A 16,375-nucleotide genomic window follows, 5' to 3' on the forward strand; every position below is an offset into this window, starting at 1 on the left:
GAGGTGAGGACTATGCTGAGGTAAACATGTCTCTCTGTCTCTCTGTAGTGAGGTGAGGACTATGCTGTGGTAAACATGTCTCTCTGTCTCTCTGTCTCTCTGTAGTGAGGTGAGGACTATGCTGTGGTAAACATGTCTCTCTGTCTCTCTGTAGTGAGGTGAGGACTATGCTGTGGTAAACATGTCTCTCTGTCTCTCTGTCTCTCTGTAGTGAGGTGAGGACTATGCTGTGGTAAACATGTCTCTCTGTCTCTCTGTAGTGAGGTGAGGATGCTATGCTGAGGTAAACATGCTCTCTGTCTCTCTGTAGTGAGGTGAGGACTATGCTGTGGTAAACATGTCTCTCTGTAGTGAGGTGAGGACTATGCTGTGGTAAACATGTCTCTCTGTCTCTCTGTAGTGAGGTGAGGACTATGCTGTGGTAAACATGTCTCTCTGTCTCTCTGTCTCTCTGTAGTGAGGTGAGGACTATGCTGTGGTAAACATGTCTCTCTGTCTCTCTGTCTCTCTGTAGTGAGGTGAGGACTATGCTGTGGTAAACATGTCTCTCTGTCTCTCGATATTTCCTCTGTGCTTCTTTTTTTTTTTTTTTTCTCGGGAGGCCAAATGAGAGCCACATGTTGGTTCAAAGCAGATTGTTCCTTTTGTATTTCTCTTCTCATTAGGAAGCTAATCTCCTAGCCTCTCCCAGCCTCCCTAGCCTCTCCTAGCCCTCTCCTAGCCTCTCCTAGCCTCTCCCAGCCTCCCTAGCCTCTCCTAGCCTCTCCTAGCCTCCCAGCCTCTCCCAGCCTCTCCCAGCCTCTCCCAGCCTCCCCTAGCCTCTCCTAGCCTCTCCCAGCCTCCCCTAGCCTCTCCCAGCCTCTCCTAGCCTCTCCCAGCCTCTCCTAGCCTCCCCTAGCCTAGCAGCCTCTCCTAGCCTCCCCTAGCCTCCCAGCCTCCCCTAGCCTCTCCTAGCCTCTCCCAGCCTCCCTAGCCTCTCCTAGCCTCTCCTAGCTCTCCTAGCCTCTCCTAGCCTCCCCAGCCTCCCTAGCCTCTCCTAGCCTCCCCTCTCCTAGCCTCTCCTAGCCTCTCCCTAGCCTCTCCTAGCCTCCCAGCCTCCCCTAGCCTCTCCTAGCCTCCCCTCTCCTAGCCTCTCGCCTCCCTAGCCTCCCCCTAGCCTCTCCCAGCCTCCCCTAGCCTCCCCTAGCCTCCCCCTAGCCTCCCTAGCCTCTCCTAGCCTCTCCCAGCCTCCCCCAGCCTCTCCTAGCCTCTCCTAGCCTCCCCTAGCCTCTCCTAGCCTCCCCTAGCCTCTCCTAGCCTCTCCTAGCCTCCTCTCTCCCTCTCTTAGCCTCCCCTAGCCTCTCCCAAATTCTCCTAGGACAAAACACACCCCCCACAACCCTCCTAAAGAGAGACACCCCCCTCTCACACTCCTCCCCCTCTCACTACTCACCCCCCTCTAAAGAGAGACAACACAACACTCCTCCCCCTCTAAAGAGAGACACCACCCCCCTCTAAAGAGAGACAACCCCCCACTACATAAACTCTCCTACCCCCTCTACTAAAGAGAGACAACCCCCTCTACAACACTCTAAAGAGAGACCCCCTCTCACTACTAAAGAGAGACCCTCCCCCTCTCACTCTCCTCAACCTACATAAAAAGACCCAACCTACATAAGTGTTGAAGAAGGGGACATTGGAGAAAAATAAATTCAATAAAAATATAGGACAAAACACACATCACGACAAGAGAGACACCACAACACTACATAAAGAGAGACAACACAACACTACATAAAGAGAGACAACACTACACTACAAAAGAGAGACAACACAACACTACATAAAGAGAGACAACACTACAAAGGGCAAAAGAGAGACAACACTACAGAAGGTAGAGACAACACTACATGGAAAGAGAGAGGTAGAGACAACACATGGAGACACAGAGAAGAGAGACACCACAACACTACATAAAGAGAGACAACACAACACGACATAAAGAGAGACAACACAACACTACATAAAGAGGTGGAGACAACACAACACTACAAAAGAGAGACACCACAACACGACAAAAGAGAGACAACACAACACTACAGAAAGAGAGACAACAACAAAAGAGAGACAACACAACACTACATAAAGAAGGTGGAGACACACAACACTACATAAAGAGAGACAACAACATAAAGAGAGACAACAACAACACTACATAAAGAGAGACAACACAACACTACAAAAGTAGAGACAACACAAGAAGGTGGAGACACAGACAAGAAGGAGAGACAACACAACACTACATAGAGAGACAACACAACACTACATAAAGAGAGACAACACAACACTACAGGGCAAGAAGAGAGACAACACAAGAAAGAGACATAAAGAAGAGACAACACAACACTACATAGCAAGAAGACAACACAACACACATAAAGAGAGACAACACAACAGGTACATAAAGAGAGACAACACAACACTACATAAAGAGAGACAACACAACAACAAAAGAGAGACAACACAACACAACATAAGTGTTGAAGAAGGTAGAGACATAAGAAGGTAGAGACATAAGAAGGTGGAGACAACAACAAGAAGGTGGAGACAACAACAAGAAGGTGGAGACAACAACAAGAAGGTAGAGACAACAACAAGAAGGTGGAGACAACAACAAGAAGGTGGAGACAACAACAAGAAGGTGGAGACAACAACAAGAAGGTGGAGACAACAACAAGAAGGTAGAGACAACAACAAGAAGGTGGAGACAACAACAAGAAGGTAGAGACAACAACAAGAAGGTGGAGACAACAACAAGAAGGTAGAGACAACAACAAGAAGGTGGAGACAACAACAAGAAGGTAGAGACAACAACACAAAGGGCAAGAAGGTAGAGACAACAGCAAGAAGGTAGAGACAACAGCAAGAAGGTAGAGACAACAGCAAGAAGGTAGAGACAACAGCAAGAAGGTAGAGACAACAACAAGAAGGTAGAGACAACAACAAGAAGGTGGAGACAACAGCAAGAAGGTGGAGACAACAGCAAGAAGGTGGAGACAACAGCAAGAAGGTAGAGACAACAGCAAGAAGGTGGAGACAACAACACATCACACAAAGCAGCCACAACTGTCAGTAAGAGTGTCCATAATTGAGTCTTTGAATGAAGAGATTGAGATAAAACAGTCCAGTTTGAGTGTTTGTTGCAGCTCGTTCCAGTCGCTAGCTGAAGTGAACTGAAAAGAGGAGCGACCCAGGGATGTGTGTGCTTTAGGGATCTTTAACAGAATGTGACTGACAGAACGGATGTTGTATGTGGAGGATGAGGGCTGCAGTAGATATCTCAGATAAGGGGGGCCTAAGAGGGTTTTATAAATAAGCATCAACCAGTGGGTCTTGTGACGGGTATACAGAGATGACCAGTTTACAGAGGAGTACAGAGTGCAGTGATGTGTCCTACAAAGAGCATTTGGTGGCAAATCTGATGGCCGAATGGTTAAGCATCCTGTCGGGCTGTATCACCGCCTGGTACGGCAACCAATCTACAGCTCAGCCAACCTAGCCTGGTCCCAGACCTGTTCTGTCTTTCCAACTGCTATGGTTATTGTCATGACAAAAACTCCAATGTTCAATGACCATATGAGTTGGGCAAGACCAGGCTACAGGCTTCAAATACCAGGCTACAGGCTTCAAATACCAGGCTACAGGCTTCAAATACCAGGCTACAGGCTTCAAATACCAGGCTACAGGCTTCAAATACCAGGCTACAGGCTTCAAATACCAGGCTACAGGCTTCAAAGACCAGGCTACAGGCTTCAAAGACCAGGCTACAGGCTTCAAAGACCAGGCTACAGGCTTCAAATACCAGGCTACAGGCAAATACCAGGCTACAGGCTTCAAAAAGGCTAGGCTTCAAAGACCAGGCTACAGGCTTCAAATACCAGGCTACAGGCTTCAAAGACCAGGCCAGGCTTCTACCAGGCTCTTCAAAGACCAGGCTACAGGCTTCAAAGACCAGGCTACAGGCTTCAAAGACCAGGCTACAGGCTTCAAAGACCAGGCTACAGGCTTCAAAGACCAGACCAGGCTACCAGGCTTCAAAGACCAGGCTACAGGCTTCAAAGACCAGGCTACAGGCTTCAAAGACCAGGCTACAGGCTTCAAAGACCAGGCCAGGCTTCAAAGACCAGGCTACAGGCTTCAAATACCAGGCTACAGGCTTCAAAGACCAGGCTACAGGCTTCAAAGACCAGGCTACAGGCTTCAAAGACCAGGCTACAGGCTTCAAAGACCAGGCTACAGGCTTCAAAGACCAGGCTACAGGCTTCAAAGACCAGGCTACAGGCTTCAAAGACCCAGGCTACCAGGCTTCAAAACCAGACCAGGCTACAGGCTTCAAAGACCAGGCTACAGGCTTCAAAGACCAGGCTACAGGCTTACCAAAGACCAGGCTACAGGCTTCAAAGACCAGGCTACAGGCTTCAAAGAGGCCAGGCTACCAGGCTTCAAAGACCAGGCTACAGGCTTCAAAGACCAGGCTACAGGCTTCAAATACCAGGCTACAGGCTTCAAATACCAGGCTACAGGCTTCAAATACCAGGCTACAGGCTTCAAAGACCAGGCTTCAAATACCAGGCTACAGGCTTTACCAGGCTACAGGCTTCAAAGACCAGGCTACAGGCTTCAAAGACCAGGCTACAGGCTTCAAAGACCAGGCTACAGGCTTCAAATACCAGGCTACAGGCTTCAAAACCAGGCTACAGGCTTCAAAGACCAGGCTACAGGCTTCAAAGACCAGGCTACAGGCTTCAAAGACCAGGCTACAGGCTTCAAATACCAGGCTACAGGCTTCAAAGACCAGGCTACAGGCTTCAAAGACCAGGCTACAGGCTTCAAAGAAAGGCTTACCAGGCTACAGGCTTCAAAGACCAGGCTACAGGCTTCAAAGACCAGGCCAGTGCTTCAGGAGAGGACCAGGTACAGGCTTCAAATACCAGGCTACAGGCTTCAAAGACCAGGCTACAGGCTTCAAAGACCAGGCTACAGGCTTCAAAGACCAGGCTACAGGCTTCAAAGACCAGGCTACAGGCTTCAAAGACCAGGCTACAGGCTTCAAAGACCAGGCTAAGGCTTCAAAACCAGGCAATGCACAAAGGCAAAAGGCAACTCCCCAGTGTCATGGCTCACAGGCTCCTCTCACCTACCCTACAGGCTCACCCTCCTCAAAGACCAGGCTACAGGCTTCAAAGACCAGGCTACAGGCTTCTCTACCAGGCTCCTCTCAGGCCAAAAGACCACCCTCTCACCAGGCTCAGGCTTCTACCAGGCTACAGGCCTACCAGGCTCTCAAAGACCAGGCTACCTTCAAAGACCAGGCTACCTCAAAGACCAGGCCTACCAGGCTCAGGCTTCTCCTCTTCAAAGACCAGGCCTCCTCAAGGAGAGGAGAGGCTACAGGAGAGAGGAGGAGGTGAGAGGAGGTGAGAGGAGGAGGTTTCACCAATGCACAAAACAAAACAACTCCCCAGTGTCATGGCTCACCTCACCACCTCCTCTCACCTCCTCTCTCCTCCACCACCTCCTCCTCCTCTCTCACCTCCTCTCACCTCTCTCTCCTCCACCTCCTCTCACCTCCCTCACCTCACCACCTCTCACCACCTCTCTCCTCCTCTCACCTCCTCTCACCTCCCTCTCCTCACCACCTCTCTCCCTCCTCTCACCTCCTCTCACCCATCTCCCACCTCTCTCCTCCTCTCACCACCTCTCCTCCTCTCACCACCTTTCTCCTCCTCTCACCTCCTCTCACCACCTCTCTCCTCCTCTCACCTCCTCTCACCCATCTCTCACCACCCTCCCCTCCTCTCACCTCCTCTCACCACCTCTCACCACCTCTCTCCTCCTCTCACCTCCTCTCACCTCCTCTCACCACCTCTCACCTCCTCTCTCCTCTCACCACCTCTCCCTCTCTCCTCCTCTCACCCCTCCTCTCACCCATCTCTCACCACCTCCCCTCCCTCTCCCCCTCCTCTATCTCACCTCCTCCCATGTCTCTCTCCTCCTCTCACCACCTCCTTCCCTCACCACCCTCCTCCTCTCACCTCCTCTCACCACCTCTCTCCTCCTCTCCTCCCTCACCACCTCTCACCACCTCTCTCCTCCTCTCACCTCCTCTCACCCATCTCTCACCACCTCTCCCTCCCTCCCCTCCCCCATGTCTCCCAGCTGGCTCTCCCCCCTTCCTCCCCTCCTCTCACCTCTCCTCCCCCTCCTCTCCCCTCCTCCTCTCTCCCTCCCCTCCCCCTCTCACCTCCTCTATTTTCCTCTGCATGTCTCCCAGCTGGCTCTCCCACTCCTTCCTCCCCCCCTCCCTCCCCTCCTCCCTCTCCCCACTCCCTCCCCTCCCCTCTCCCCTCCCCTCCCCTCCCCTCCCCTCCTCTATTTTCCTCTGCATGTCTCCCAGCTGTCTCTCCCACTCCTTCCTCCTCCCCCTCCTCTCCCCTCCCTCCTCTCCCTCCTCCTCTCCTCCTCCTCTCCTCCCTCCTTCCTCCTCCTCTGCCCTCCCCTCCTCCCTCCCTCCCCTCCCCTTCCTCTCCCCTCCCCTCCCCCTCCCCTCACCTCTCCTCCCCTCCCTCCCCTCCTCCCCTCCTCTCCCCTCCCCCCTCCACTCCCCTCCTCTATTTTCCTCTGCATCTCCCAGCTGGCTCTCCCATTCCTTCCTCACCCCTCCCCTCCTCTCACCTCTCCTCCCCTCTCAGACTCTCCCCTCCTCCCCCCCTCTCCTCCTCTCCGCTCCTCCCCTCCTCCCTCACCTCCTCTATTTTCCTCTGCATGTCTCCCAGCTGGCTCTCCCCTCCTCCCCCTCCTCCCCTCCCCTCCTCTCACCTCCTCTATTTTCCTCTGCATGTCTCCCAGCTGGCTCTCCCCTCCTCCCCCTCCTCCCCTCCCCTCCTCTCACCTCCTCTATTTTTCTCTGCATGTCTCCCAGCTGGCTCTCTCACTCCTTCCTTCCTCCTCCCCTCCCCTCCCCTCCTCTCCCCTCCTCCCTCCTCCCCTCCCTCCTCTCCCCTCCCCTCCTCTCACCTCCTCTATTTTCCTCTGCATGTCTCCCAGCTGGCTCTCCCCTCCTTCCTCTCAGAGTTGAATCTCTCCATCAGTTCAGATCGGACCCAGCCCTTCTCGCTGAGCTCCAGCCGACAGCGCAGGTCCATGGCGGCCGTGTGGGTGTCGACCAGCAGCCTCCTCTGCTGCTCTCTGTCCCCCGCTGTAGAGGACTCTCCCTGGGCTCTGGACTCTGAGTTCTCAGCCCCAGCTCAACGACAGGACCTCCTCTAGCCTCCAACTGGACAGGAAGAGAGAGATGGAGGGGAGATGGAGAAGGGGAGTAGAGAGAGAGGCAGGCAGAGAGGGAGATGGAGAAGGAGGAGTAGAGAGAGAGGCAGGCAGAGAGGGATGGAGATGGATAAGGGGGTAGAGAGAGAGGCAGGCAGGGAGAGATGGAGATGGACAAGGGGAGTAGAGAGAGGCAGGCAGGAGAGATGGCAGGCAAGAGAATTAGGTGGGAGAGAATGTCAGGGAGTGTCAGGAAGAGGGGTGGAGGGAGAGAATGTCAGGGAGTGTCAGGAAGAGGGGCGGAGGGAGAGAAGGACCAGAGGGAGGAGAGGAAAAGGGAGAATTCAGAGAATGGATGGAAGGGATTAAAAGATCATAACTCAGAGGAGTTCATGGTCAACCTCTCCTCCCTCTGTCTCCCTCTCTCATCATCTGACAGGATATCACAGCTGCCTCAACACAGTTCCTTTCCTGTCTCCCTCCCTGTCTCTGGACCCATCTGCAGCTATCTCCCTCCCTGTCTCTGGACTCATCTGCAGCTATCTCTCTCCCTGTCTCTGGACTCATCTGCAGCTATCTCCCTCCCTGTCTCTGGACCCATCTGCAGCTATCTCCCCGTCTGTCTCTGGACCCATCTGCAGCTATCTCGTCCCTGGACCCATCTGCAGCTATCTCTCTGTCTCTGTACCCATCTGCAGCTATCTCCCCGTCTGTCTCTGGACCCATCTGCAGCTATCTCCCCGTCTGTCTCTGGACCCATCTACAGCTATCTCCCCGTCTGTCTCTGGACCCATCTACAGCTATCTCCCCGTCTGTCTCTGGACCCATCTACAGCTATCTCCCTCTGTCTCTGGACCCATCTACAGTCTCTCTCTACCTGCCTGTCTCTGGACCCATCTACAGCTATCTCCCTGTCTGTCTCTGGACCCATCTCTATCTCCCTGTCTGTCTCTGGACCCATCTCCCTGTCTGTCTCTGGACCCATCTACAGCCATCTCCCTGCCTGTCTCTGGACCCATCTACAGCCATCTCCCTGTCTGTCTCTGGACCCATCTACAGCTATCTCCCTGTCTCTGGACCCATCTACAGAGTAGTTGTTGAAAAGGGGAGTACATTTTTTAAAAACTAGGCAAGTCAGTTAAGAACAAATTCTTATTTACAATGACAGCCTACCTGGGAACAGTGGGTTAACTGGTCTAGGAACAGTGGGTTAACTGGCCTAGGAACAGTGGGTTAACTGGTCTAGGAACAGTGGGTTAACTGGTCTGGTCTAGGAACAGTGGGGGTTAACAGTGGGTTAACTGCCTTGTTCAGGGGAAGAACGACAGATTTTACCTCGTCAGCTCGGGGATTTGAACTAGAAACCTTTCGATTACTAGTCCAACGCTCTAACCACTAGGCTACCTGTCACCCCCTCTAACCACTAGGCTATCTGTCACACCCCCTCTAACCACTAGGCTACCTGTCACCCCCTCTAACCCACTAGGCTACCTGTCCCCCCCTCTAACCACTAGACTACCTGTCCTCCCCTCTAACCACTAGACTACCTGTCACCCCCTCTAACCACTAGGCTACCTGCCCCCCCTCTAACCACTAGACTACCTGCCGTCAACAAACCCCTCTAACCACTAGACTACCTGTCACCCCCTCTAACCACTAGGCTACCTGTCACCCCCTCTAACCACTAGGAAACTAACTGCCCCGTCCCTCTAACCACTAGACTACCTGCCCCGCCCTCTAACCACTAGACTACCTGTCCCCCCCTCTAACCACTAGGCTACCTGCCCCGCCCTCTAACCACTAGACTACCTGCCTCCTCTAACCACTAGACTACCTGCCCCTAACCCTCTAACCACTAGACTACCTGCCTCCTCTAACCACTAGACTACCTGCCTAGTGTCCATAAATCTGACACAAACATCTGCTGTTAAGGCCAATTCAGGAGAACTTGGTATTTGGATACTAACACATGAAGTGATCTCAGTTCTGTTGACTGTGAGGGTTTTGGGTTAAGAAGGGCAGTGTTAAGGGAATCCGTCCTCTCTTTCTCTGTCTGGTCAATAAACCCCTTAGAGAAACTACTCTGTCTGGTCAACAAACCCCTTAGAGAAACTACTCTGTCTGGTCAATATATCCCTTAGAGAAACTACTCTGTCTGGTCAATAATCCCTTAGAGAAACTACCTGTCTGGTCAATATATTAGAGAAACTACTCTGTCTGGTCAATATATCCCTTAGAGAAACCTCTATCTGGAGAAACTACTCTGTCTGGTCAATATACCCCTTAGAGAAACTACTCTGTCTGGTCAATATATCCCTTAGAGAAACTACTCTGTCTGGTCAATATATCCCTTAGAGAAACTACTCTGTCTGGTCAATATACCCTAGAGAAACTACTCTGTCTGGTCAATATACCCCTTAGAGAAACTACTCTGTCTGGTCAATATACCCCTTAGAGAAACTAGTCTGTCTGGTCAATATATCCCTTAGAGAAACTACTTAGAGAAACTCTGTCTGGTCAATATATCCCTTAGAGAAACTACTCTGTCTGGTCAATATACCCCTCAGAGAAACTACTCTGGTCAATATACCCCTTAGAGAAACTACTCTGTCTGGTCATTATACCCCTTAGAGAAACTACTCTGGTCAATATACCCCTTAGAGAAACTACTCTGGTCAATATATCCCTTAGTAGACATAGACTACCATCCAAAATGGCATCCTATTCAATATATAGTGAACTACTTTTGACCAGGGACCATAGTGCACCATATAGGGACTAGTGTCCCATTTGGGAAGCGTCCTCTGTCTGTCTGAGGTCTTTGAACGCTCGGTGTAATTGCAGTGGCAGGATGGGACTGGCGCTGTCCAGTTTATTCCTGACCCAAACATGAACAGGAACACACAGAGAGACAGAGAGAGAGAGAGAGAGAGAGAGAGAGAGAGACACAGAGAGACAGAGAGAGACAGACACACAGAGAGACAGAGACAGAGGGAGAGAGAGACAGAGAGACACACAGAGAGACAGAGAGAGAGAGAGAGAGAAGAGAGAGAGAGAGAGAAGAGAGAGAGAGAGACAGAGAGAGAGAGACACAGAGAGAGACAGAGAGACAGACAGAGAGAGACAGAGAGAGAGAGAGACACACAGAGAGACAGAGAGAGAGAGAGAGAGACACAGAGAGACAGAGAGAGACAGAGAGAGAGAGAGAGAGACAGAGAGACAGACAGAGAGAGAGACAGAGAGAGAGAGAGACACACAGAGAGACAGAGAGAGACAGAGAGAGAGAGAAAGCTGCTACCCCTGTAACTCAGAGGTTAAACTGAGACGGAGGCTGATGCTCTTCTTGGCAGTGAGGGATGAATATTCCAGAAGGACCTGTATCAACAAGAGACTAGAGGCTTACAGTTCTCCAGACAGGCTGGCAGACAGACAGTAAGACACAGAGGAGACAGGCTGGTAGACAGACAGGAAAACACAGAGGAGACAGGCAGACAGACAGACAGGAAAACACAGAGGAGACAGGCAGACAGACAGACAGGAAAACACAGAGGAGACAGGCTGGAAGACAGACAGTAAGACACAGAGGAGACAGGCTGGTAGACAGACAGTAAAACACAGAGGCAGGCTGGTAGACAGACAGTAAAACACAGAGGCAGGCTGGTAGACAGACAGTAAAACACAGAGCAGGCTGGTAGACAGACAGACAGTAAAACACAGAGGAGACAGGCTGGTAGACAGACAGACAGTAAAACACAGAGGAGACAGGCTGGTAGACAGACAGACAGTAAGACACAGAGGAGACAGGCTGGTAGACAGACAGTAAGACACAGAGGAGACAGGCTGGTAGACAGACAGTACAACACAGAGGAGACAGGCTGGTAGACAGACAGTAAAATCTAGAAGAAAAAGGCAGACAGACAGACAGACAGACAGACAGACAGACAGACAGACAGACAGACAGACAGACAGACAGACAGACAGACAGTAAAAGACAGACAGACAGACAGACAGACAGACAGACAGACAGACAGACAGACAGACAGACAGACAGACAGACAGACAGACAGACAGACAGACAGACAGTAAAAGACAGAGGCAGGCTGGCAGACATATATTAAACACACAGTAGCAGCCATCTCCTGCTACTGTAGGACTGGACAGTGTGTGTGTGTGTGTGTGTGTGTGTGTGTGTGTGTGTGTGTGTGTGTGTGTGTGTGTGTGTGTGTGTGTGTGTGTGTGTGTGTGTGTGTGTGTGTGTGTGTGTGTGTGTGTGTGTCTCTGTGTGTGTGTGTATAAAGGTGACAGTGTCATGGTGGTCTCTCTCTATTAATAGGAGACTCAACCAACCAGCCAACGCTGTACAGAGTTACAACGTCACGTACATTCCTCAGGGTGCGGTGGGGCTGGAAGGACGACGGAGATGTTTCTGCTCGACAAACATCTAAAGTATGTGGACAAATATGCCTGCAAATATCCGGCTGAGCCCCAGGATGCTTAGTGGTAAACCCTGGTAGTCCGAAGACCCAGGATGCTTAGTGGTAAACCCTGGTAGTCCGAAGACCCAGGATGCTTAGTGGTAAACCCTGGTAGTCCGAAGACCCAGGATGCTTAGTGGTAGGCCCTGGTAGTCCGAAGACCCAGGATGCTTAGTGGCAAACCCTGGTAGTCCGAAGACCCAGGATGCTTAGTGGTAGGCCCTGGTAGTCCGAAGACCCAGGATGCTTAGTGGTAAACCCTGGTAGTCCGAAGACCCAGGATGCTTAGTGGTAAACCCTGGTAGTCCGAAGACCCAGGATGCTTAGTGGTAAACCCTGGTAGTCCGAAGACCCAGGATGCTTAGTGGTAAACCCTGGTAGTCCGAAGACCCAGGATGTAGTGGCAAACCCTGGTAGTCCGAACAGGATGACCCAGGATGCTTAGTGGTAGGCCCTGGTAGTCCGAAGACCCAGGATGCTTAGTGGTAAACCCTGGTAGTCCGAAGACCCAGGATGCTTAGTGGTAGGCCCTGGTAGTCCGAAGACCCAGGATGCTTAGTGGTAGGCCCTGGTAGTCCGAAGACCCAGGATGCTTAGTGGTAGGCCCTGGTAGTCCGAAGACCCAGGATGCTTAGTGGTAGGCCCTGGTAGTCCGAAGACCCAGGATGCTTAGTGGTAGGCCCTGGTAGTCCGAAGACCCAGGATGCTTAGTGGTAGGCCCTGGTAGTCCGAAGACCCAGGATGCTTAGTGGTAGGCCCTGGTAGCTCCGAAGACCCAGGATGCTTGGTGGTAGGCCCTGGTAGCTCGAAGACACAGGATGCTTGGCACCCTATTCCCTACATACAGCAGTGCACTACTTTTGACCAGGGCCCATAGGAAATAGGGAGCTCTTTGAGACAACCACAGGCTTTGTATAACTGTCTATAAACTAAACTGTGGCAGCAGGATGTGGCTGAGAGGAGAAAACAGCTTTTACAATGGAGCTAACCCCTCCCTGCACATCGCCAGGCTATGCCAGACCAACATTCCAGTCATTCATATAGAACACTGTGGACTCACACAGAACCATCAGAACCCTGGGGAACAACAAGTGAATTCTAGAAGCTGATGTGGTCTGACTATCATTCATATAGAACACTGTGGACTCACACAGAACCATCAGAACCCTGGGGAACAACAAGTGATTTCTAGAAGCTGATGTGGTCTGACTATCATTCATTCATATAGAACACTGTGGACTCACACAGAACCATCAGAACTCTGGGGAACAACAAGCGAATTCTAGAAGCTGATGTTGTCTGACTATCATTCATTCATATAGAACACTGTGGACTCACACAGAACCATCAGAACTCTGGGGAACAACAAGTGAATTCTAGAAGCTGATGTGGTCTGACTATCATTCATATAGAACACTGTGGACTCACACAGAACCATCAGAACCCTGGGGAACAACAAGTGAATTCTAGAAGCTGATGTGGTCTGACTATCATTCATATAGAACACTGTGGACTCACACAGAACCATAAGAACCCTGGGGAACAACAAGTGAATTCTAGAAGCTGATGTGGTCTGACTATCATTCATATAGAACACTGTGGACTCACACAGAACCATCAGAACCCTGGGGAACAACAAGTGAATTCTAGAAGCTGGGAGGGTTTTGATCATGGAATAGTTTTAACATTGAACATAGTTCTTCTTCATAAATAGTTAGTGAACAGACTGTACTGTTTATATTCATAGTACTGGTCCAACATGGAATCCTGACAGATGACTACAGTACAGGGGCCTACAGTACATGCTTCACCCACAATCACTGTCTCACACACACACACACACACACACACACACACACACACACACACACACACACACACACACACACACACACACACACACACACACACACACACACACACACACATTCAGTTTCTATGCTTCAGTCATGCTTTCAATCCAGACCTATGTAAGGAGATGTTGTGTTACTCTGTTAAGTGAAAGGTCTGTTTAGTATGAGTCTGTATGTTTATCCCCTGTTTATCATGTTTAGTATGAGTCATATCATGTTTAGTATGAGTCATATCATGTTTAGTATGAGTCATATCATGTTTAGTATGAGTCATATCATGTTTAGTATGAGTCTATATCATGTTTAGTATGAGTCCATATCATGTTTAGTATGAGTCTATATCATGTTTAGTATGAGTCATATCATGTTTAGTATGAGTCTATATCATGTTTAGTATGGGTCATATCTATCCCCTGTTTAAAGCCTTGGTTTCATGCATGTCAACATCAGAAGCCTCCTCCCTAAGTTTGTTTTACTCACTGCTCTAGCACACTCTGCTAACCCTGATGTCCTTGCTGTGTCTGAATCCTGGCTCAGGAAGGCCACCAAAAATTCAGAGATTTCCATACCCAACTATAACATCTTCCGTCAAGATAGATCTGCCAAAGGGGGAGGAGTTGCAGTCTACTGCAGAGATAGCCTGCAAAGTAATGTCATACTTTCCAGGTCCATACCCAAACAGTTTGAACTACTAATTTTGAAAATTACTCTCTCCAGAAATAAGTCTCTCACTGTTGCCGCCTGCTACCGACCCCCTCAGCTCCCAGCTGTGCCCTGGACACCATTTGTGAATTGATCGCCCCCATCTAGCCTCAGAGTTTGTTCTGTTAGGTGACCTAAACTGGGATATGCTTAACACCCCGCCAGTCCTACAATCTAAGCTAGATGCCCTCAATCTCACACAAATCATCAAGGAACCCACCAGGTACAACCCTAACTCTGTAAACAAGGGCACCCTCATAGACGTCATCCTGACCAACTGGCCCTCCAAATACACCTCCGCTGTCTTCAACCAGGATCTCAGCGATCACTGCCTCATTGCCTGTATCCGCTACGGAGCCGCAGTCAAACGACCACCCCTCATCACGGTCAAACGCTCCCTAAAACACTTCTGTGAGCAGGCCTTTCTAATCGACCTGGCCCGGGTATCCTGGAAGGACATTGACCTCATCCCGTCAGTTGAGGATGCCTGGTCATTCTTTAAAAGTAACTTCCTCACCATTTTAGATAAGCATGCTCCGTTCAAAAAATGCAGAACTAAGAACAGATACAGTCCTTGGTTCACCCCAGACCTGACTGCCCTCGACCAGCACAAAAACATCCTGTGGCGGACTGCAATAGCATCGAATAGTCCCCGTGATATGCAACTGTTCAGGGAAGTCCGGAACCAATACACGCAGTCAGTCAGGAAAGCTAAGGCCAGCTTCTTCAGGCAGAAGTTTGCATCCTGTAGCTCCAACTCCAAAAAGTTCTGGGACACTGTGAAGTCCATGGAGAACAAGAGCACCTCCTCCCAGCTGCCCACTGCACTGAGGCTAGGTAACACGGTCACCACCGATAAATCCATGATTATCGAAAACTTCAATAAGCATTTCTCAACGGCTGGCCATGCCTTCCGCCTGGCTACTCCAACCTCGGCCAACAGCTCCTCCCCCGGCAGCTCCTCGCCCAAGCCTCTCCAAGTTCTCCTTTACCCAAATCCAGATAGCAGATATTCTGAAAGAGCTGCAAAACCTGGACCCGTACAAATCAGCTGGGCTTGACAATCTGGACCCCCTATTTCTGAAACTATCCGCCGCCATTGTCGCAACCCCTATTACCAGCCTGTTCAACCTCTCTTTCATATCGTCTGAGATCCCCAAGGATTGGAAAGCTGCCGCAGTCATCCCCCTCTTCAAAGGGGGAGACACCCTGGACCCAAACTGTTACAGACCTATATCCATCCTGCCCTGCCTATCTAAGGTCTTCGAAAGCCAAGTCAACAAACAGGTCACTGACCATCTTGAATCCCACCGTACCTTCTCCGCTGTGCAATCTGGTTTCCGAGCCGGTCACGGGTGCACCTCAGCCACACTCAAGGTACTAAACGATATCATAACCGCCATCGATAAAAGACAGTACTGTGCAGCCGTCTTCATCGACCTTGCCAAGGCTTTCGACTCTGTCAATCACCATATTCTCATCGGCAGACTCAGTAGCCTCGGTTTTTCGGATGACTGCCTTGCCTGGTTCACCAATTACTTTGCAGACAGAGTTCAGTGTGTCAAATCGGAGGGCATGCTGTCCGGTCCTCTGGCAGTCTCTATGGGGGTGCCACAGGGTTCAATTCTCGGGCCGACTCTGTGTATATCAATGATGTTGCTATTGCTGCGGGCGATTCCCTGATCCATCTCTACGCAGACGACACCATTCTATATACTTTCGGCCCGTCATTGGACACTGTGCTATCTAACCTCCAAACAAGCTATAATGCCATACAACACTCCTTCCGTGGCTTCCAACTGCTCTTAAACGCGAGTAAAACCAAATGCATGCTTTTCAACCGATCGCTGCCTGCACCCGCATGCCCGACTAGCATCACCACCCTGGATGGTTCCGACCTTGAATATGTGGACATCTATAAGTACCTAGGTGTCTGGCTAGACTGCAAACTCTCCTTCCAGACTCATATCAAACATCTCCAATCAAAAATCAAATCAAGAGTCGGCTTTCTATTCCGCAACAAAGCCTCCTTCACTCACG

At 50.6% G+C, this 16,375-nt stretch overlaps 1 protein-coding gene across 1 annotated transcript in view; it reads right to left on the reverse strand.

The window, feature by feature from the left end:
* LOC112236774 (actin cytoskeleton-regulatory complex protein pan1) overlaps nt 1-16,375 on the reverse strand; it is a 51,558-nt gene that overhangs the window by 26,235 nt on the left and 8,948 nt on the right. The window contains exons 3-4 of the mRNA XM_042315863.1: nt 7,105-7,274; nt 6,284-6,332 (exon numbers count right to left, since the gene is read on the reverse strand). Of these exons, the coding sequence (XP_042171797.1) occupies nt 6,284-6,332; nt 7,105-7,274 (219 nt within the window). The remainder of the gene's footprint in view (nt 1-6,283; nt 6,333-7,104; nt 7,275-16,375) is intronic.

Source organism: Oncorhynchus tshawytscha, unplaced genomic scaffold, assembly GCF_018296145.1.
Source record: "Oncorhynchus tshawytscha isolate Ot180627B unplaced genomic scaffold, Otsh_v2.0 Un_contig_5345_pilon_pilon, whole genome shotgun sequence".
Taxonomy (NCBI): Eukaryota; Metazoa; Chordata; class Actinopteri; order Salmoniformes; family Salmonidae; genus Oncorhynchus; species Oncorhynchus tshawytscha.